This window comes from Vanessa tameamea, chromosome Z, assembly GCF_037043105.1.
Source record: "Vanessa tameamea isolate UH-Manoa-2023 chromosome Z, ilVanTame1 primary haplotype, whole genome shotgun sequence".
Taxonomy (NCBI): domain Eukaryota; kingdom Metazoa; phylum Arthropoda; class Insecta; order Lepidoptera; family Nymphalidae; genus Vanessa; species Vanessa tameamea.
Window position 1 is genome coordinate 10838293 of NC_087341.1, and position 25033 is coordinate 10863325.

Genomic DNA, 25033 nt, shown 5'->3' on the forward strand with positions numbered 1-25033 from the left:
GCGAGGATGCCATTTTCAAAGGACTACAAGTTGGCTATCATCTGTGTGAACTGATTTGAGGTTAAGTAACCCACAATACTTAGATAATTATTTTAATATTTATTATTATTTTATGATAAAGAACAAATATCCTAATAGTGAATATATTTTATTAAGTTTTTTTTTTAATAAAAATATTGTAATGTTACCTTGGACAATATTTTTATTAAGGTTAATACATATAAATAGTAGTTATCCTAATTGTTTTTTATATTGCAACATAGTAGCATCGGATTAACACACTAGCGTGATTTGATTTCGTTATAGATGCTATCCGATGCTACTAATTTGCTGGTATTTTCTTAGCTAAGTAAAATCTATGAATGACTAACTAAGTTGGACATTTAACGCAATAAGTGTCAAACCATAATTAATCTAAATGTAACTTAACTAATGGGAAGAATTAAGGTGATAGGCAGCTATCATTCGTGATGTTGATCTCAGCCTATTCACATTAACCTTCCATCTTCATACTTATAATACTTTTATAGCTAGGTAATACGAATAATCGTGGGCATCCCTATTAATTCATTGTATTCTTATAACTCATGAATCTCAGACCTAACTTTTTTGATATATCAACCAATTGAAAAGTTTTAGTAGCACATTTTTAATTTGCTTTATCAATCTCTAATATCTCTCTCTATTGATAGAAAATTCGGAGTGCCCACATTGGAAAGATCACTTTTGCGTTAAATATCCCTATTCTCTAGGCAAACCAAACAACAAACACAGTAATATAAAATTTTGAATTGCAGGATTTCCTCAACTGCAATCTTATTTACAAATTTCCAATGATAATGTCTTTAATATTATGCAGTCTCGTATTACACGAAAGAAAATATTAACGAAATTATAAAAAATAATATTTATTATAGTCGTTAAAGTTCAACGTAAATATAATAAAAAAAAACACTAAGTAAATACTCTTTCACCGAAGAAAATCAATCTCCCAATTTTTACTGACATTCCTATTACCTATGATGTCATTACTTTAAGATTTTATACCTATATAATATTATATTAAAGATTGTATATCTATGTATATATTATTTTTAATTTTATTATATCTAACTAACTATATTAAGACTAGAGCACACAAATCGTCATTCTAAATATAAAAATATTACTACGGAAAACAGATGAAATAATAATAATAAAAAAAAAACAATAGTAGAGACTGCAACATATCAATGACTTATATTACTGTATTAATTGCTTAAGTTTAAAACTTACTTGTATTGTACAGCTAATCTGGATATTGCTTGCTAGGAGAATCTCACGTAATCGTCCTTTACTATCCGTCGTCATGGTAACGGATATAGAGATATATATATATATATAAATATATTTATATTTATGAAACCTAATTCAACTAATGAGCACATTTAAAGCTTTAAAATATGTATATCCTGAGTAACTGGGATCAGTTGTATAAATTTTTGAGATGTACTTAATACCATTTTGGTATAATTTATAATTCAATTAATATCAGCGCTGATCCCTTCTGATATTAAATACGCGCATACACCTCTTGTCACGTGACTGGCTCTTCGTGATCAAAGGGATACATTATTATTATAAACTTTATCTGTTAATTTAAACAGTAACCACCCCGTTTCATAATGCCTTTATTTAATAAGAATAATTTTGAATGCATTGATTTTTAAACGACAGACGTATAGAGTAATTTGCGTCGTATAGTCTGATCAATGCACGTAAGACCGATGTAGGTTCTTGATGAATCGAGGTTAATGACTTATAATTACTGACGACATTCAATTTATGTATTAGTAATGTATCCTTAAAACTATGACACATGTATTATTTATTTAATTAGACCAGGACTGGTTTTAAATAATTCGGTTTGCACCAATATAATAAATCGATCACAAAGACTCCGCTTATATGGACAAGTATAAAATCCCATCAATAATCACGGAGTTAGGGAATAGAATCATTGATGCCTGGTCGAAGAAAACAAGAAGCAGAGGAGCCTCCAGGGCATATATTGCCCCTGAAGCTGTTTAGCCTCACGAAGTATATAACCTTAACATATAAAACAGATTAAAAAAATAGGAGTTAGATTTGGATATAGATACTATAGAGCGTAGACCGATTTTATATTGGATTTATGTTGTTCACGTGGAATATTTTTTAAATATATCTAGAAAATATTCCGAAAAACATGAGGTAAACTGATGTTCGAAAATTTGACGACATAAATCCTTATATAACCAGTTTACGAACTAGACAGAACACTTTTGAAATGTACGCTAATGAAAAAAGTCACTCATTTAAAAGCTTGAGGAAAGGTAAATAGCTTAGCGTGCATTACAATAGTGTTCCTAATTAAAGGGTTGCCATAAAGGCGGTGATAGTGGAAGATCGTGGGAGCGCTAGGCAAAGGGCGCTGGGGATAGCTTGAAATCGAACGCGATTCCGATGTTCTGACAACACGTATATCGTGTACTTTAAGTATCTTTTGAAGATATTGTCAACAACATCGATATCCTAACATGATGTGGTGTCCCGAGCTGTAATCTCTTAATTACTATTCTATCTACGCCGTATGCCAGCATTGCATACAATCACTCAATATATCTATTTTATACAACTGTCTTAGAAAACCACAACATGTTTTAAAATGTCGATACACCGGTAAAAATACGGGGGGCATCGATATTTTATTTGATCGATTACAATCTATCCCAAGAGAATATACTTAATAGTAAATATGTCTTTTAACTTGCTAATGCTACGCAATGTAAGAAAGGTGGGATGACTAGAGATGTAGCATAGGCAAGTCGACATTGTAAATTTACGCTAAAGCGGCTTCACACCTGATTATGCACTTCATATGTTACATTAACTTACTTGTAATATAAATACTGTTATTAATACTGCCCGATTCCTATCACATAATTTACGCAGTCTGTTATCAATTTCTCGGATTTGACGATCCCTCGGGCTCTAAACTAAGTTACTTATACTGTAAGATTTTAAATCTAAACACCTTATAAATAGAGAATATTTCAAAGCTCGTACGAAAATGTTTTCGTTTTGTCCATCAAACTTCACAATATAACTAATTAATTAAGTTTAATGAGTTCTTTTAATGCATTGCCTGCGCTATACCGTCAAAATTCCGCATTCCGTTTTAGTGTAACAGTTATAGAAGAGTTAACGATGTGTAGGAGGTTTGTAGCCATGAGACATACGATCGAGGAATCTGTGCAGGTCGTGGAAGCGTGGCCGTTGAATCGGCTCACGTCGCCAGCATTCGTGCATCAGATCGTAGAGCTCGCGGCGGCAGCGTGGTAACGGCGCTGCCGGCACGCGAGCACCACGGGTTCCATAGCGCCAGTCACTAGCGTTAGTCACCACCTAGATATATATGTACTTCATTAGAAGTAATTCATACTATTATTATACTCGCTCATAGCAAACGCTTTGCGCTTCAATGAACAGGAGAATAGAAATATTACTATGAAATTACTGAAGAGCTGGTATTACTTATTAAAAGAAAAAGTATATTAGTTACTGAGTACAACAACATAATAATGCACTAAGCATCTCGAGTGAAAAACAAAAATGAGGGATGAAAGTACAACTACTAGGCTATGTATTATTTCTGAGTAAAAACCTGATCGTCGTTCATTTCCTCGAACGGTTTTGCTAAGCAATAAGTAAGCACCTCCCATACTGTTACCCCAAATGACCAAACATCACTAGCTGGTGAGTAGATACCCTAAAAGGAATATATATTTTAGTTATCTATCAATACACAAATTAAAAAAGCAATAAATATAAATTTAATATATTAAATTAAACATAAGTTACCATCAGTAAACTTTCCCAAGCCATCCAACGTAACGGTATGCGCGATCCATCAGCCATTATGTGGTAGTCGCCAATAAATTCTTCGCAGAACATGGCGTAGTCTGCCACTTTAATGCGCAGACCGTCGCTTACTGTTACGTTTCTAGAAGAATAAATAGTTTTTATTCTTTTTTCGCTCAGTTACTATTAATATTTTTTGTATGTTGGTTAATTATTTATTTATTACCTTGCTGCGAGGTCTCGGTGTACCAACTCGAACGATTCTAGGTACTTCATGCCGCTTGCAATCTGGCAGCATACGCGGATTAAGCTCGCATAGCTGTCGGCAAACAAATTAAAATATTATACCAGAAATAAATAATATATTATTTTAAAAGCAAATATTTTTATAGTCTGACAAACACAAATAATGTGTAGGAATTCTATTATTAAATATATTTTCGTTTCATGTGTTTGTTACGTAGGCTCACCTCAATCTGCGTTCCATCTTCAGAATCGTCGGTAATGGTATAGCGTCCCCGCGGTCGAGTGCCGCGCATGGAGGTTCTAGCAGGCTCAATCCAAGCACGCGTGCGAGTTGTGGATGCTTTAGGCCAGCCCCCCATGTGGCTTCGCGGGCAAACGCCGCCCTGAAGCGAAAATAGTTACTGTTGGTAATGTTTTGGAATTTTTTGTGAATATTTTTTTAATAAATAATTTTACTTTACAAATATTACGATATTTATATTTATATATATTTTTTGATATTACACGATTCAGTTCAACGAATAGTTTGAAGATTGTTTTTTGCAGAATAATTCCGATAACACTATTATTTTAATAACACATTTATGATTATCTTTTGCATATAGTATGTCATAGCAATATTTATTTTTGAGTTGTGAATGATGTATTAAGGATTTTTTTTTATTCGTACTTGACATCGCTATGGCACCCGCGCCACAAAGTCTTCACCACAACAAGACGGCGGCGATTGCCAGTGGGCAATTCCTCGTCGCTCAGTTCGTCGATACCATCCGTCTCGCAAATCTGGAGCTATATAATTAAGGAAGATTAAAGGCACCCGTCTAGTTTCTTCAATTTCACCACATTCAGACAACATCGATACATCGAAAGCACATAATATTACTTATAGAAAATAGGATATTACAGTACATTATAATCAAAAACAAAAAAACGAAAAACATTTATTAAACATTTAAGTTATCTAAACACCAAATAAACAACACTTTCTCGTCGTTTAAGTCAAATTACTGAAAGAAACATAAAACATCCACGTAAAATTAAAAAGAAAGGATTAAAAATTTACATTCTTATTCCACGGCACGAGGGGAGTTCTCAAGGAAATAGTTCTTAAGCACGTAAATAGTGAGGGGAGCTAGAGAATTTCCTGTATATTTCACAAAAGCCTACTTTGGCCCAGTTTCTAAGTTTACCGAGCGTGGAAAATGGCTTTGCGTCTAACGGATTTGCAAATCTTGAGAAAAAGCTCGCTTAAAATAAAGATGCATGGCCTTCGATAGGGTTGCACATGAACTGGTGGTTTACTCGCCTCATCATTTACTTACTACTTGGTAGTTAATGACTAAGCGTACAACATTTCATTCAGGAACGGTTTTAGGGGATGAATAGATTATAAAAAACATTTAATCGGTTTTGAAATTTCTTTTAAAATCAGATAAATAATTCTTTATTGAAGTAGGCTCTTACAAACACATTAGAATTGTCATTTTGCAAGATAAAGTAAATGTATAACTACCATCGGTTCGGAGAGTTATAACTCTACTGTGAGGAATTACCAGTGAAAGTATAAAAGTAAGGGTTACAACGCGATATCCCAATGCTAGGGAAATAATTCCTCTAATCTTAAAGACAATATTTTAAGTTTATTGCACCAAGCTGCTCCACTGATAGTTGATGGACAAATATGTGTGAATCGCCATAAAGATTTCTACGTTAAATCTGTTTTTTTTTATCGTCGGGCAAAAGATTAATTATAAAAGCAAATACACGAAAAAATGGGTAATTTTTTCGCTTTAAAATCTGCAATCAAAGATATCTACGTTATTATATACCGCGTTATTACACTATACACTGCGTTATTTCGCTCTAGTGAACCTTAGTTAGTAGTCATTTCTCCAAAACTGCCTGTCTTTTTTTAGTCTGTAATGTCTGTTTAGTCATTTTAGTTGTGTAAAGTATGTCATCTATACAATTAAATTTAAATATCCTGCATGAAAATCAAGCAATACGAAGTCCACACTTTTATATCAATGTTATATATATAATCTTGTATAGAATAATGTTACAAATTATTTATGATTTTTTTTTAAATAATTTGTTAATCAGTATTTGTAAAAGTACCTGCGGGATTTTATTATTTTATATATTTTCTATTCATCCCCTAAAACACAATAAAGCATGGAACATCTTTTCATGCAGGCATTTTTTTGAGTAACTTAATTGTAATGATGAAAAAGGCACTCACATAGGGGAGTGTTGAGAGTGTGATTATGTGATTCTTTAACTAATCTAGAGCTTCTCCTAAAACTTTGTAGTTGCTGCTGACTTGAGTTGTTAATCTATAAATGATAGAAAAATCAATTTGTTAAAAATTTTAACTTTTGATTATAACATACCAAGTGAAGTTATACAATTAAATAATATTTTTTTAAAGTAAAATATTCACATTTTCAGATAACCTACGTATACACAGACATGATAAGAATCAAAGTACTCTCAACACCCTTCGATTATTTTGTATTGTATGATTATTTAGTTTTTCATTTAAAATAATGAAAAACATTCTTATTTATAATTCTGAATAAATTAGCCTAACTATATTGTTTTAAATATAACACGGTTTATTTGTATGAAAATAGTTATATATCATTTTGTTATCGGTAAACAATTACAAAATGTGGACGCTAATAAAATGCTGCCAGCTTAATTAGTCAAAATGATATGTGATGTGGTTCACATACACAATACTTTCGTTTGATGTGTTTACATTTATACGTTATTCTTGTAGTGTACGATTACATGTGGGTTTTGTCCGGTATTAGTGATTCTTTTACGTATTCCACAAAGACAGGCATAAAAACATAATCAAAAATTATACATTTTATTGTATAAGTCAACATTTTTATGGAATTTTATAAACAATTATTATTTGAATGAATATTGGTAATAATAAAATTGAATTTAAATTTGATTTCGTGACAATTTAAAAAGCAATTATTTCCATATATATATTATTTTTGCTTTTAATATACTGATTATTTTTACTATGGCTAGCGTAATAAGACTGACGCAATCTTTAATTAGTTATCAGTGTGGCGAACAAATATAAGATACATCATAAATAATATGGTAAAAGTATAAAATAACCGTCCATGGCTATTAAGGCGAGGGGGAATCGGGCGGTCGGCGGCGGGCGCCCGAGTGTGAGCAGATTGCATTTTCTTGCTACGGCCAGTAATCAATTTTTATGAGCATTTTTGTAGCCCCGTGCTCTCCGTTCCCCTTCCAGCGAGGCTGATGTGCAAACTTTCCCCTCGCAACACGCCACGGGCGTAAACTAACTCGCCTTCACAATTATTACCTCGCCGGAATTTAATCTAGTGAAATTTAATTTAGTTTGCAGAAGTTTCGACGGAATCCCACTTTACAAGTATTGTTTTAAGCCTCGACTATCATACAGGATGACAAATATCTATGGGACACATAAATACGCGGTACCCCTAAGTTTGTAAGAACTTTGAAGCAGTGTTTCTGAGTTTAATTAATTTTGCGCTAGCCGGAGATCTCTTGGCCGAACGGTACCTGTGATAGTTTCAAAACAGGATTTTAGATTTAATAAATTAAATGCATTTTGCTATTATTATATAATGAGATAACTTTAGACACTGTTTAATTTAAATTATAAGTTATAATTGTTAGCAGTTACAATGTCTCCTATTAAGTAATTATAATTAGACAACTACGTACAATAAGTTTTAAATATTCAATAGGTTTAATTTAGCGATCTAATTTTTGCAACATTCAACGGCTTACAGATAGGATTTTAAAAAACATTACAATTTTCAACTATGTAGTAGTACGTAAAGACTCTGCGTTCAGCAGATATGGTACAACGAGAACATTGCACACTGAGCAGAGCTGGCAAAGATTTTTATCCGGCACTGCGACTATATTTAAAGACTACTTTAACGTTTTACAAATTAGCAAAGATGAAGGAAAAGCTTGTTAAGAAATCTAGTTTATAAATCGCACATGATTCAATAGTATTATTTAGAGACAAAATTTGTTGCCCACAAACTCTATCTCCAACACACATAGTGTGTGCTATGTACATATATTTGTCGTCGATTAATATATTATTACAATAAGCAGGATCGGCGCGTGCTACCTGTTCGTATTGGAGATAACGTTTTGTATTAATACTCTCAATTAATCGCGGACACGAGCTGCACGATAGATATGATCCCATCTCGCCGTTCATCGATAATATTGTACAGCTTGCAACATAAATTGCATTATAGTCTTCATATCAAGTAGTGTGATAACGAAACGCGCTGCGTTATCGCGTATACGAGAGCTTAAAACAATGGAAGAGGTATATTGAAAATATTATCCAAGTACTGCTTGCGGTTTAATTGTGTGATCGCAATAGGAGCGATATCAATCGACTGTTACTTCACAGTCCATAATAGAATCGTTTTATTTTTATCTCATTTCTTTTAATCACAAGGTATCTTCGTAATGTGTTTTTTATAATTTGAACATATCGTAAACAATCTGCTCTTCGCGATAAATTCTCTATTCGCGGTAAATTAATTTTTCAAACAAATTGCCCTAGGCTGCCTTTATGTAACATTTAATTAAGAAACAGAAAAAGCAATTTTCGCATTTGAGTTATTGTTTTAATGGTAGTTAAATGTTCACAACGTTTTGAGAATATTTTTAAAAATCGTTCCTGATTAGAGAAAATTATAAAAAAAATAGGATAATAGAAAAATCTATTAAGGAGACGGCTTGAGAACTTACAGTAGAAACACTATGCTGTTTCAGTACTGTTTGGTGGCTATACATACGGCAAAAAATGTTATTATATTGCTAGATATTTACAAACTTAAATGACATGAATACACAGTGGTACTTGCCCGGGTTTTAACTTGTTATCTTCGTTTTTAAGATCCAAATGTTCTACCCTCTGGGCTATTGTTACTCATTTCAAAATATAGAAACATTTCGTGGGAACAAATACCAGTATTTCTAAGTATCAATGGCTTAAGCATGTAAATTTTTAAAAACAGTGGTGTATATTTGGATTTAGTTATGGAATATAATTATTTCGCAAGTGCAAGATATTTAAAAATTTACTCATTAATAAAAACATTACAAAAACTAATTTATATGAATGGCTGAAAATTTGGTTAAAAATAAATATTTAATAAATATAATTTAAAACCGTCAAAGATCCCTGAATAGGATGTTTTTAAATGTTTTTTTATGTACAATGTAATAATATATAATGTATAAGGTTATATAACCTAAGTATAACGGAATGACTGTTAATTAATCACTATTTCAAAGCGATAATTTTGATTTTATTTCAACCAGACCTAATAATAATGCAAGAAAATATCGGAAGTACTGTTATCATATGTTTTGAATAAATAAAAGTATTGTCGCGTATAATGGGTGAACCTTTAGTTATAAACAAATAATTGGAAAATATTTAGATAATTTGTAATGAAAAATTAATCAATTTCTCGACAATAATAAGAAACAAAGATAGAATTATTAATGTTGCGGTTTTTATTGAACTTTCGATTCTTATACAGGCGAATAGTCCACTGATATCCATTATTTGCTAATTTGTTACATATATACAATATATTATGTATATTCAAATATACTTCTTCCAGTTATGTTTATTGAAATTATTATAATGCCGCACATGAAATAATTCACAAATATAAAATTGATTAATAATTGAAATACTTGAGGTAATTTGAAAAATAATTACGTTTTTTTTCCACCGAATAAACTAAGTATACTCAACAGGTTTAACATTTAACAAATTATTTTACATTCAAATTTTTAAAAGTTTGGAAAGGGAAATAACATATTTAAAATTGAATTAATAAAACTTTTCCGTGTCTGTGCTTTGTGAAAATGATTATATAACGCTATACATTTTTAACCATCACATACAATAAATATAATAAATAACGAAATTAAAAAAAAAAAAAATTTAATGTTTTCGTATGCTTAGAGACCGATCAAGTGTTTTCTGAGTGCTGTGTGTGTACGAGTTTTTGTGTGTACTTATTTTCGTGTATGTTTCTTTCGCCTCGCATATAAAAGAACATATCACATTTTTTGATATTATATAATATTCACATATTATATATACCTAATTCATTATTGATTTCATTTGCATTTCTTGCAGCTGCAAGTGCATTAACTCTAAACTCGTAAAATGTAGAGCTCATAGTATCGGCGAACCACATCGCAAACGGACTAATTCATTTTAATTTTGTAATTATTTAAATTGATTACATAAGAAATCATTTAAAGAGGCATGTTATTCAATACCACAAGTTATATTTAACCTTAACAAAATTATACAAAATTAATCGTTTCTTTAAATAGTATTTATTGTCACATATATCTGTTGTTAATGTGTTTGTGTAATTATAACTTATTATGTAAGAATTTAAAATGATTTTCGTTTTTTTTTTTGTAGATTAAGCTACACTAATATTTTATTAGGATTGAATATAATGATGTCACAAGTTTTCCTATCAATGAAATGAATAATAACTAAACAGATAAACATAGTACTCTTAATATATTCCTCCAATATAAATGTTACTGTTAATTTAATTCGATAATAAACAAATATTTTTTATGTGTTTGCTTTGTTTATATCATAATAAAAACTTTTTAGTAGATATGTCAAAAAACGAGAAGATTAACTGCTAGGTAAGCAACGAAATTACAAAAATGTTGATGTCAATTTTAACACTATAAATGTAAATTTAATATTATTTAAAAAATTACTGTAAAAATATTACAAAAATGGAAGATTTTTTTAAAAATCTAAAAAGTAAATTGTCGATCGAAAACGTCGTCGAGCTCGTCGAGGATGGTATGTTTGTTATTGTTTATTATTAATTGTATCACATTTATTTGGGTGATCTTGACAAGAAATACTTATTTCCTTCCTTATAATTTTATTAGGCAAAGTTATTGATGAAGATCACTTAAAAGAAAACATAAAATGTGATGTTGAACATGTTGATCCCAATAATTTTAAAGTTACAACAAAATTAAGCGATATTAAACTCGAACCTCAGCAAGAGGCGACTTCGTCAGATAATAGCAAAATCAAGGAATCTGATTCCACCAAATCCACTTTAAAGGCAGAAAACTCTAATCAGATTCAACAAGATAAGCAAAAACGCCGCAACACGGACCTTAATTTCTTTTTTTAGTAAATATTAAATCTCGACTTAAGAGTTTTTGTTTTACACGAATAAATAATGATTTTATAAATCTTTATAAATAAAGAACAAATTATTTCATCAGCCTCTGAATTAAATGATTTCTTAGACATTTACCTATAGATATTTACGACATTGCGTTAAAACATTTTGTAAATCATTACCACATGTAACCATAGCTGTTGTCTGTCCGACCTGTAACACTAACTACTCATAAATTTCCAATTATTTACATTACACACAGTATGTTATGAGTGAAAATAATATATACTTAAAACTATCGCCAACGCAATAATGAGATAATAAGACCAAAGCTAACCAATGTCTATTCTGCATGTATCGACTGTTGCATTTTATAGCAAATATGTATTAAATTTCTGAATAAGTTTTCATTACTGTAAACTGTGACATTATTATTACACCCTAATATAAACACCAGCGTAAAACATTTTTTATAGAGTATTCTTATTAATAAATAAAAGAGATACTTACAGTGCCATGGGGACCTTCACCAAGAAAGGTTACAGGTCTCATACGACCTCGTGGAAAATCTAACAAGGGTGCGACTCCATTTGGGGGCTCTGCTTCTGGTAGCTTAATCGAGGTGAATAGTCCAGGGGGTGGTCGTTCACGCCTGTAAGTCCGTTCATCGGGATACGTCTGTGAACAAAGGTTATGGTAAATATATGCGATACAGAGGGAAATCCAGAAAAAGTATTTTATCTGAAGTCTCGTAATGTTAGTTGGAGCATGTGGGCATTTCTCGTGTAGCATTTCTGGTTGAAATTTATTTCTCGGTTATGCGAAATCGTAATGTTTACTCTCTTTTGCCATACTCACTAAGTACCTTTTTGCAAACAAAAACATCATTGTATACCCATATACCCTAAGTCTTACATAAATAAGAGAGTAAGAAACAGAAATCATACAAATTGTTGAGATTGACGTCATTGCCACACTATAAGATTTGATTGTTTTTAAAAGTTAATTCTGTACTTGATGGTTTAGCGACTTTACAGCGAGTAGCTCATTGAATCGAAAATGTTTGATAAATGTCTTAAAAGATATACAGTAGATTTATGAATCTTATGTTAAAAACATAACTATGATAATTTCTGATAAAGTTAGGAAAATGTGTAATAACTTATTTATTTTTAATATGGATTCTCGAGCTTTTCAGCCTGTTTCTTGGTGCAATTAATGTTATGATAATATATATTATTATGTATATTGTTAGGATAATTGACACTTATAATCTGGTAATGTGAAGCGGTTGAGCTTTTTCGCTCCATTACAATCAATTCTAATCAATTTGAGGCTTAAAGAATATACAATTTGAAAACACTTGAGTATACAGCAAAGTATACTGTAAAATTAATAATTAAAAAGAGAAAAAAATTAAAAAAGGATAATCGAATTTTTATTTTTTTTGCTGACTTTACTTTTCTTTTAATCGTCTCACGCACACTAACGCCTGTAAGCACGAGCGTCACTCATGCTAATGCACGCCGTTAATTTAACGAGGTGGGGCGCGCCTTCGTGAGTGAATACATCTTTATATTGGTGGTGGTAAGATGTTATATTGTATCTTATACTATATTTACTAAATGTTTTTAATTGATAAGTATAATTTTAATAATCCTTTAATAAATTATGACAAGAGTCATTGTTATTAATCAAACTTGCACAAAACTTTAAGTAATATAATACATGTTTACGATTTTAATAATTTATCAATTACCAATTTAAATTATCTTAAAACTTGTTTAAACCGTTGTTCAATGATAATGGCCGATTGCTAAGCCTTTCAAAGCTGTAGTAAAACATTAACAAAACACGGTACGTAGTACGGTAGGTAAGTCGCTCAACTAATGCCGTCCTTAGCCATTTATCATTTTGCAAACAACCGTATAATATCCCTAATGAGTAAAATCCAAGCATACCTTGGGCAATACCATTAATATTACAAACCCCAGCCTTTCCCCTTTATAGATGCTTGCCTTAGCAACGTTGAATGTGTGCTATGCCGAGTTTGGGAGTTATGAATTTTGCGGTTATGCCTTTTTAAAATTTCTTTCATCAGAATTCTTTTAATATTGTTAATTTAAGCTTCAATATAAAGTTGTATCATATCGAGTGAAAAAAGTTTATACCGGTTAAATAATTTTTTAAATATTATAGAGATCAAAAAAATATTATAAGATAATCAGAGCTTTGATCTTTTTGCCGGTACTAACTTATACTAGTTCTGTATATATGTATAACTAGTATAATTAAACTTGATGTATTTATGTATAGATTATATCCATATAAACTTCAATAGCTCAACGGTTTATACTACTACTTGATCGCCGAGCGATGTGAATGTCGGGAGATCGATCCCATATCCTCTTTCATTGTCGTGCCCACTAGGGTTATTAGTAATTCCTTAAAATAGGTATTGCTGGGATTATTATTATATTATTAAACATAAATAAAGTCTCTCGAAAGCTTGGCGATTATCTATTCGACTTTTATATATTTTAATTTTAATCTATATATACCAAATCTATATATATAAAAGCGAAGTAACACTCTTTTAAAGAACGGATTTTAAGAAACTCCCCCTAAGGGGGTACAACGGGGTTTGGAACTTTGTGTTTCATAAACTTCACGCGGGTAAAGCCGCAGGTTCAGCTAGTATATTATATATTCTTCGAATATTTTTAAGGGTTATGTGTAATCTACTGTAATATTTTGTGAAATTTTTTTGTCAATTGAATGAGTAATATTTACATGAATCACTAAATTATGCAATAAAAACAGCCTCATTCGAAAATGAGTACGACTAGTAATGATATGCGCAAATTAATAGGCAATTTTACACCGATTCATTGTTTAATTCAACATCGTCACACCCCTAGCCGAGGGGAGTGGGGGCGAGTAAGGGGTTGTTTCGGAACATGTGACATATTCACGTGCCACTCGGGTGTACTTACAGTAGGTAGTACTGCGGCTACGCGGTACCGTATGTTACATGTAATGGAGTGCCAGCGTGAAGATTCTATAAGCGGTAAAATAATACATTCTAATAAGGTTTTATATTTAGTTAAGTAATATATTTTTTTAATCCTACTAGTACAGGAATCTAAATATCAGATTTATTTTTTATACTTTTATATTTCAGTGTAAGAAACTATTGCATCATTTAGCAACATTCTTTTGCATGAAATAGTTAATGTTTAAACATGTTAAAATCGATTTTCCCTTAGTCAATCCTAACTCTAACTCGATTAGAGAAGAAACAAGCGCAAAATAGAGACTAAACTCTTACACAAGAGAATTAAAATAAGCACACGGCTATTTAATTAGGAAAGGTGTGTAATTAGATTTAAGAGGAAAAGTAGGAAGTAAAAATAAAAATATAAAGGTTGGTATCCTTTGTATATTTTATTTTTTATATATTTGTTTTGATATAAGCAAGTGAGGTTAAAATTATTTCGGTACATTGACTGCTTTAGCGGGTTTCATTTAGTGCATTTGTATTTATGTGACTAACAATGATTACGAAAGTATTTCATTTTGAGACTCGTCGGGGTCGCTTACTGGAGAAAGTAAACGTAATAACGTCGGTGAAAGAGTACTTTGTTTTAATATAGTTTAGCACATTTAACAGCACAAATGAAACCGAGGTTAACGAGTTAATACGTTACCGACTGACTGTAAAACAAGGTCTCGATTATTTTTATTTTATTATACAACACAAAGTCTTTAATAACAAATAATTAACATCAAGTTGCATTCATTACTTTCTGATACATTTTATCAGATATCATTTCAGAGTGAAATAGTTTTTTTATACGTATATATGATGGGTTACTTGTATTAAAGCAATACAACGAGGAGAAACACTGCAATCCTTTACATACGCGTACGTAACGATCGAACCGTTAAAGATGGCGGTAGTCTAGCAATATAATATCCTACTAAAGTACAAACTAAATACTTGCACATCATGTACGTAGCTGTAGCCACTTGGACTATATCATATATAACGTACTTATTTTAAATATTGTTAATAAACGTGCTGTAATATCGAATTAGTATAACCATGTCCTGTAATGTATATAGTTTTGTATCATAAATAAATAAATATTTTCCTCAGATATGTCTTAAATCTCATAATGAGTATAATTCTAGACTATAGTATATGAGATTGTAATTATAATTAATTAATATAACCATATTTACAGTTTACGAATACAATTAACACAAATAAACATAGCTGTTTGTTTTGTAACCAAGATGGCATATCAATTGTTTTGTTACTCAAGCTTATTGGGGTGCAAGTTAGTTACCTCCTAGTAGTGTACTCTAGGCAGGTAGTGGTCAGACTGATTCTATGGCTGTCTATTTTCGGGAAATAGGTGGTGAGGACTTTTATTTCATAATTGAGCCTGTCGACGTTTTGAACAAAACGGCAGGCTGTGATTTGTAGAAGGGAAGGATGAGATGGTTTCTTGTCTACGTTTGGGTGAGCAGCAGATAGGGAGGACTGGATGTTTGGGTTAAGTTTCAACTTTCGCCTAAAGCATTTGGACAAACGAGGGATCGCGGATTCGTGATGCCAAAACGGATTCGAAAGGAAAATATTATTCCTAGTAGTAAAATATAATAATAATGTATTTTAAATTGCTAGAAGTTAAATAGTGAAATTTGTCTTCGAACATTGTGACTACGGTAGCTGCAACTTTATAAAACTAGAGTAATTAAACAAAGTGTTGCACCTCAGCGAATACCTCGGCGATGCTAAAAAACAAGTTCTAACAAATCTACGGCACTTGGTTATTCCGTTAGCATACAATTTGAATTGGATCTCGGAACATATTACATTTAACTTACAGTGCAAAACATGTATAATGTACATTATGCAAGATTATTTTTATATAAATTGCCACTTCCGTCACATTGCTGAAGCATGGCCGCGTTGGTTGCTGCATTAACTAGCAACTAGGTCATCTTCGTGCCTTTTATTTATGAGGATATTATTGAAATAATAATCAAATATTTATTCGAGTTAAATATGTGTGAGAAATATAAAACATTAGGTAATATACAAAAGTACGTCCCCTGAGAAACGACGAGAAAAGTTTCCATAAAATAGTTTATAATAATATCTCCGCCTCCGCCCTCGTGAATATTTTATAGGTGGGATGAAAGAGACGGCCATATAACCCATTACTACGATATAGCTTTACCAAGTTGATGTATTGCAGCTTTCTAGAAGTTTATATCGGCATGTTTCAACTCAAATATTATAAGAAAATAATTGAACTTTAACAATGCGTTATGAGTTGTAATATTTGGTTGCAATATACGAACTGATATTTATAATTGAAGGAGGTTATAGTGAATATTATTTTCGATAATGTCGAACAAGACAAGAAGATATCTGTAAATCGCTGCAGGGGTAATAATAGGATTTTATCCTCGAAGATGTTGTCAAATATATTTTTTTTAATTACACATCATAAGTAATAAAAATATAGGTTTAAAAAATGAAGCAGGCAATCGTTTCGCTTTAATACATAAACGTTAACCGCTAAGTCGAGTACACATGTGCTAGTGCTTAAACCGCGTACTCCACTACAGTATAATTAAAAATTGAGTACTACCGAGTCCCAGGTGTTCTTCAGCAAAATGCATTAATTAAGATCGCCGGGAAAAACCTTAAACAAACTCTCTAGTGGTATACTAATTACGTTAGTTATGCTTTACTGGCCGCGTACTGTTGTAGCGAGGTATTCCTGTTATAAAGCCTACAGTTCAAGGTCGAGTGGAAGGAAAGAAACCTGGACTGCGTTAATTAACTATAGAGGTTTGACCTTTTTATACTAAATCTGTTGACTTAAGCCGTTTCATAATTAGTGTTTTCTAGACCTTTGTAAATGTTTTTGGTACCATATCACGAAATAAACTGAGAATATAAATTAAAGATTATAATGTTGTTAAAAAGCTTAAGACAGATAAAATTGCAACAAGTGGATCACGTAATTTTAAAACAATGGAAAATTAGTAAAGTAAAACAAAAATCGTAGAAGTAAATATCTAGACAATATAGATATATCGAAAGACGTTATTTATATTACGCTGTATTTTTCTCTGAGTATTATTTAATACTATGAATAATATTTTGTCTTGAATAAGAAAAGAAATGTTTATGAGAACCTTATAAGGGATTATCAAGTTCGAAGAATTATTTTACTGTATAAGATATTGACGACAAGGACATCACTACCTTAAGTATCGCTGCTCTTATAACAAATGTTTTCATATGTATAATATGTTCATATCGTATTCGATGATGATGTGAGTACATTAACAGCATAGGTAAATTAGTTTATCAGATGAACAAGAGTACCAGTGGTGTACAAGATGGAGGACACTGAACACGATACATGCAATTGACGTGCTCTCAAAACAAGCTCGAGGGACTAAACGTCGTAAATCAATTTCATGACAAAGGCCCCATTATGTCAAAAGAAGTCTAATTACGATTAATTATTTTTTATTTTGTATTTGTATATGCATTAATGAATTATGATAATAATATACACATATAAGCACATGAACATTTACGTACTTTACCCGGATTCGAACCCGCAATCTTTTGAGATTTACCACTAGACTATACTGCTTTGTATGTAGTGTCTGGTAATGAAGACTTGTTTTTTAAACAATTTGTTAAGAAGAACTTTGAAGTAAAGTACGTGCAACAAAGAAACATTTCAAGAAACGGAAAGTAGAGGATAAAGATTAAGATTGCGTGTTAAATAAAAAAAAAAAAACAAAAGAAAAGCCGAACCACTATGTAGCAAAATCCTTGAACGGACAGCCAACATATGTAGTTTGTACAAATTCCCAGTGTCATTATAAAATACGAGCCGCAACGTGAATTCACTCTGAGAAATGGCGGGTGGGCTCGCGAACACCTGGTACCCAGAATCATAGAGCTGCGAACTCCTTCACCGTTTCCATTGCTCGTTTTTGAAAGTCTAAAGTCACTAGAATAAATTTATCACACTCCCCGAAGTGAATAGGACACTTTTTTAAAACAGTTACCTCGTGAAATGGCTTGTTTTAACATATATTACAGGATATTCGGTAAAATGGATAGGACTTTTAGAATATTTATGGGGTCAACTTTTTTAAGATACCAGATTTCAAATAAACTATTCATGAATCGTGAAAAAGACGTTGAGACAATCGAAATGTACAAGTAACAGCCTGTGCGTGTCCCACCGGGTTTTCCTCTCTGGAATATGTAATAGCTAATTCCACCACACCATTTTAGCACCAACGCTGACGAAATTTTACCACATTTTTTTTAATATTTATTACAAAAGTAGGCACATAAAACGAAAAGAACAGAAAATGTTACATCTGTAAATATATGAAAACATGGTCAAATTTGCGCGGATGTAACACTAGTATGAATTTATCTTCATTTTTAATTAACTTCGGTACAGTATGAAAAGGCAAAGAAAAGTTTTGATTTTTTTTTTTATAAATTAATTTAAACAAGTCGTGGAATGTTTTTATGATGTACATTTTACGTCAAACATGTTCATTTTTGAGATAAAACTTACGTTAAACGGTAACAACACTTACGTTAGAACTTTGGGGGGTCTAAGTACGGTGAATGCTTAAAGCATAATTTACCTATTTTCTGTAGATAAATTCGTTTCATGCCTATATATCTAGTTAAGTGGAATCGTGGATGGTTTTTAAACCTCTACCTAACAAAAACCTAAAAAAAAAAAACATTTATTGGTATCCAGGATAGATAGGCTAGGGATAGATAGATTACTATTCAAGTATTTGTATTAACAAAAAAAAAAAAAACACTTAGAAATAAACATTGTATTCTTTAACAAAGTACTTCGAACAAAAATGTATTCTGTTCTGAGGAAGCTCAAAGCTTTGAGCCTTTTACGTGTACCCTTTTAATCATCTTGTTATCACGTTAGCGCACCTGGCTTAGAAATAGCGTATGAAATTAATTTATATTCAAAATTGTGTTTTAAGTAGTGCACCGTAAATCATAAAGTCCCTTGTATAGTGAAATTCACTACTTTACAATTAATTTTGGGCGGCCTTTACACGCCTCACACGCCGCATACTGATTTAATTTGCATCAAAATATATGAAAACAATTACTAAGTACTGTGGTCCCTAACGTTAAATTTGTATGCTATTAATTTGACGTCCATTTCATAAAATGCAATCGCTGTTTACGGAATATCGTCATTTTAATTAAAATTTGGCAGAATGTTAATCAACGCGACGACGTCTAAATTTATAATGTTGATATGAGAATCTTTCGTGTTCGCAATTTGAAAATTACATTAAATTATAAGTGCTTTTTTGTAGACCTTACGGTTATATATATATATATATATATATATATATATATGCAGAATGCATTCAAATCACGATCGTTGATATACAAGTGGTTTCCACACTTGGTAAGGCTTCATAGATATGTCTCGACCGATATCATCTATTAATAATATTTATCTATATTACATATATATATTGAAGAAAATTGTTGGATGTTTTAATAATGTAGTTATGAATGTTTATGAAAAACTTCGCATATCTATAAATGTAGTGTAAAAGATATTTTAAGGTGATTTAACAACAAATAAAGCATGAGCTATACACATTTTTAAACGGGCATATTGCCAAAGTTTATTTGATATGCCGCCATACCTGTTTTTTTTTTTTCGTTTCGTATGACCTCGCATTTTTTATACAGAGCCCAGTAATATAGGCTGTATTTTAAATACGTAAACAGTTAAGTGACGATACTCTTTATTTTGAGTTTTATTTATTCCGAAATATATATCAAAGTAAAAAAATATACGTATATAACTGCCTTGCTAGTTTAGTGGTTAGCTTATAAGGTTGCAAACCCTGAGGTTCTAGGTTCAAATCTCAAGTCTGGTCAATATAAAGATTAATTCGTATTTTTTTTTGTAAGAACCGGAGTTGTATTCTTTTGTAACACGTAAGATCGGGACACTCGCGTCTGATCTCACTCCGATCAGATATCAGTTTGCCATCGGGTAATGAGTGAGGGAATAGTGCACCCGTGTATGCGTCACTTTGACGCTCTATTTCCAGGTTAATCACGAAGATTAGTTGTAGTGATCAATATACGTACTTAGATTATTAATACCTGTTTAATAGTTATTAAAGGTTCGTATCCATATCCATTATATAAATAAATTATTTGTATAAGATACATAGCATAAGAATAATCTTTCTAAAACAGGTAATTGGCTCAGGACTGAGGGCTTAACGTTGACTGTGAAAACACGAAAAAAAAACAAGACAATTCGACTCTCATCTCAGACAACTAGACTAAAACAAACCCCTCCAAGCATTGACCCTCACGCTAGGCTGCGATCTCAAAATGTTGGAAACTAGGGCAAAACACTGAAGCCAGGATAGTATTATTTTAAAATGTCATAGGATAGAAATAGTTGAAAAGCAACCAAATAATCTTGATAGTAATTAAGTTGTCCAAGGGTTCAACTTTTGTGGTTTACTTACCTTGTTCGATGCTGCAACAGTAGAATATAAATGAGATGTAAAAGATGACAGTCTTTCCACGATTGTCACACATCACTACTAGTATCTTTTCAAAAATCAAAGCAAGTCCTACAATAATTTAAAACAATTCATCCTACTGTGCGATGATATTTTGGAACCCTTGCTTAGTCGGGAATATGTACCTAATGAACAATTGTATTTAAGAGAATATTTTAATGTTTTTTTTTTTGTAATTGTAAATGACAAAACATTAAAATAAACATAAATCTCGGTGGAGGCAGCCTCAGTTGTCAACGAGGAGGCTTGAGGCATATTTCTCTGAGCTGCTGTATACGAAGTTAATGAATGTATGTTTGGTAGAATTTGATGTGACTATATAAATTTATTTGTCATGTTTAGCTTGCCCAGATTTGCATCGGGACTTACGGATGAAATCCAATTATACAATCCACTGAGCTATCTCGGTTGTTATAAATTTGACGTTTATTACAAAGCACAGTTACATGACAGTTACATGACATAATTTTAGTAACATCTTCTCGATGTTACTAAAATTAGTGTAAAAGACACAATAGCATCCAGCCTGACTTTTTAATATCAGTTATATCTGTTCAAATAAAAATATTGTCCGTCCTCCTTTACTTGGAATAATAATAATAAATTACAATTAATAAAAATGTAAAAGAAAAAAAGATCACAGATCTGCGCTGAGAGATCACTTGACATGACGATGTCTGTATTAAAATATACTAATCCCATTGATGTGATTTTCATATTTCGAGATAGGTTATATTTTAACATCGGACAAAGCCATGTACCCAATAGGATAGCTCATCGGAACATTGTTACATTGATCTTTTACTCATAAACAACAGACCTTCGAAAATGACGAATTTCCATACAAAGCTTCACACAATTCGACTTAGGCGATAAATTTATAAAATTCCTACTTACATAGTGCTTACTTACCTTCCCTAGAGAATCCCTGTGCAAAATGTCCTATTGAACTCACCTGCTTAGGCTGTGCATTGTTTGTCACTATTAATAACCAGTCACTAATAGGATATTCTACCAAATAGTAATTCTTACTAGTGTTGTGTTCCGGAACGTATGGTAAGTGAGCCAAACTAACTACACATAACATCATAGCGCCCGAATAGTGGCGCATTGGCGTTGTAAGGAATGGTTGATATTTCTTAGGAGCGCCAGTATCTATAGGCGGTAGTGCCTACTTACCATTAGGGAGGTTCGTATGATTGACTGTTTTGTTTTATATCTACCCAGATATAAAAAAAAAAACAGTCAATCATATTAAAATTTTATCAAGTGGATACAATAACGTGAAATCACACTTGTTATGTCAATAGTTAAAACTACAAAGTGCAGTTATTCATACAATTAATTATATTATATACTAAATTCTTCTCCGAAACGCGTTGGAACTTTTGGTATAAGTTCTCTTTATACCGGTTACGAAGTTTTATCAATCAGGTATTATTATTAAAACGTCTCCTCGTTTGTTGTGTTCGTTCGTTGTTTGTGTTGTTCGTAAAGATAATGTGTTAATCAGTCTCGAGACCGTTGCTGCCAGTCAATGTATGATTTTGAGAAGGCAGGTCGTGTTTCGTTACGAATGAAATTTATTTCGAAACCGAAACTCGCCAATTCGTAATGAGTTTCAAAACTTTAATTAATATTTTATTTGCATATTTTTATGGTCGCTCACGGCTTACATTGTTAGTTCACTTTTAAAGAAAACTTTATTAAAATAATCTAGGAGATAAAAGAATTCGAAAAAAGTTTTATACATAGATGAAATAATTGTTTTATATTCAATAATCATATAAGCAACGCGTGTAATAAAATATAAATTATATTAATAATTACAGGTTTGTTGTATTGAACAATATGGTTTTAAAATGATAATTTAATGAATCAATAGGAAGCCTTGTTATTAATAGTAAGCATTGTTGAATTAATCCCTTAAAAGGTCCTCGCCGTTGGCAATGATTCGTATTTCATCCCTTTGTATTGAGAGGTAGGGGAGCGTTATATGTTTCGATTATCATCTCTCTGGTTTCGTTTGAATTTAAAAATATTTCCGGTTTCACTACTGTTTTTCTGGTCCACTAGATTTTTTGTTGAGCAATAAATCTTGTTTTCGAACATGTAACGTATTTTACGTTTTGAAGTTTTTTGTATGAAAATACGTGTATACTATAAAGTGATGGATTTCGTATGAAAATAGTATTATAACTGATATAGAAAATAATTTGTTTGGTCAACCGCCTAACATAACGCGATACTATGTATATAAAACAGGACTTTCGACGGATAACGAACATAGTGAACGAAATTGATGACCGTTAAAATATATAAAATATATAATATTTTATAAATTAAAATTAAAATATATAATATTTATATTTAAAGAAAACCAATAAATAAATATTGATTAAATTAAATAAACACAGAGCGTTTTTTATTAATTTAAATAAATATTCCTTATTATTATAATATGTTACATCAACAATATAAAAATAAATGAGATTGTTATGTCTTGACCAGACGTGCAATTATTGTTTGATTATTTTAGAATAGATAAAAAAATTTTTATCTTGCCATTATAAAATACGTGTATTATTCAAAATTCAATTCAAATTCAAAATTATTTGTATAATAGTATTCGTATCCATCTTTAATTAACGGTAGACTTATCTCTAAACAAGATGTGTGTGCTTTTGCTTTTCTGTAGTAATCTCGGAAACCTTAGATCTTACACACGAAGTTTTCGTAAACGCGATAGTTTTGGTAACGTTCGTTCGAAAAGCGCCTTGAATTTCACCAAAAACTTTCTGCCTGAATACGTTGCCTGAAACTATGGCTCCAAATTTATAATTATTCGTAGATATAAATATTGTGAATAATTTTTTTTATGATGTAAGTAGGCGGACGAGCAAATAGGCTAGCTGATGGTAAGTGGTCACCACTGCCTGACTGACTGGCGCTGTAAGAAATATTAATCATCGCTGATATCGCCAATGTACCACCAAATTTGGGAACTAAATTCGTTGTTATATCCCTTGTGCCTGTTGTTACACTGACTCCCTCACGCTTTAAATAGGTAGGAACACAAAAACACTGAGAACTGCTGTTTGGCGTTAAGATATCCGATGAGTGGTACCTACCCAGATAAATAATATTGTGAATTGATTCGATAAATATACAATAGCCTACATCCGTCATGGTACATGTGGCAGGATTTTCCCGCGGAATCATGAAGGCTTTTTACCGAGATTTTCCTTCATCGCCGAACAAGACTAAACACAAATTAAGTACATGAAAACTCAGTGATGCTAATTCAAAACTTTTTTATTTAACTGGTCTTGGTCTAAGGGCGGTGGTGACCATTTGCTATCAGATGGTCCATTTACCCGCCTGTAACTATTACAAAAAAAAATGTCGCATGTTCATGTTATAGAATGGTTTCTATAAATGTTCTATTTTTAATTATACTTACATAAGAAATGTGGACTATAAAATGAATACAATAATAGAATACCTGCTATAGTCCTTTGGAATGTCAATTTCGAAGTAAATTCGAAATACTTTATTCTGTTTATAAAATTCCTGAATTCTGTCTGAAACTTAAAACTGAAACGAGTACCTGCGATTTCATTAGTTCGTAACCTAAGCCTTTAACGTTTTCTTTTAATGTTTCCAACATTGTTAAAAGAAAATGATTAATTAAATTTATTACATGTTTACTTATTGAATAAATTCCAAATAAATAAATTAATTCTAAATTAAAGTTACTATATTAGATAGTTTTATCACGTTTTATTTATCAATTCAATTATTATAAAAAAAATTAAGTATTCTTCCATTTTGTTTATTGTAGGTATGCCTTAAAATGTTTTTTTATTGAATTTAACAATAGAATGGTTCATCAATTTATCTCTCTCTGGGAATTTTATTCGCATAATATACGTGTTTGATGTATATTCGTAAATCATCGATTTTGATTCGGCTGT

General features: G+C 31.4%; 1 protein-coding gene across 1 annotated transcript in view; it reads right to left on the minus strand.

Annotated features, from left to right (window-relative positions):
- Window positions 1–1126: 1126 nt before the first annotated feature.
- The window catches only part of LOC113403265 (discoidin domain-containing receptor 2-like), a 46206-nt gene continuing 22299 nt past the window's right edge, over window positions 1127–25033 (minus strand). The window contains exons 9-15 of the mRNA XM_064220244.1: window positions 11892–12059; window positions 4799–4917; window positions 4353–4511; window positions 4109–4201; window positions 3883–4024; window positions 3686–3790; window positions 1127–3426 (exon numbers count right to left, since the gene is read on the minus strand). Coding sequence (XP_064076314.1) covers window positions 3223–3426; window positions 3686–3790; window positions 3883–4024; window positions 4109–4201; window positions 4353–4511; window positions 4799–4917; window positions 11892–12059 — 990 coding nt within the window. The 3' untranslated portion in view covers window positions 1127–3222. The remainder of the gene's footprint in view (window positions 3427–3685; window positions 3791–3882; window positions 4025–4108; window positions 4202–4352; window positions 4512–4798; window positions 4918–11891; window positions 12060–25033) is intronic.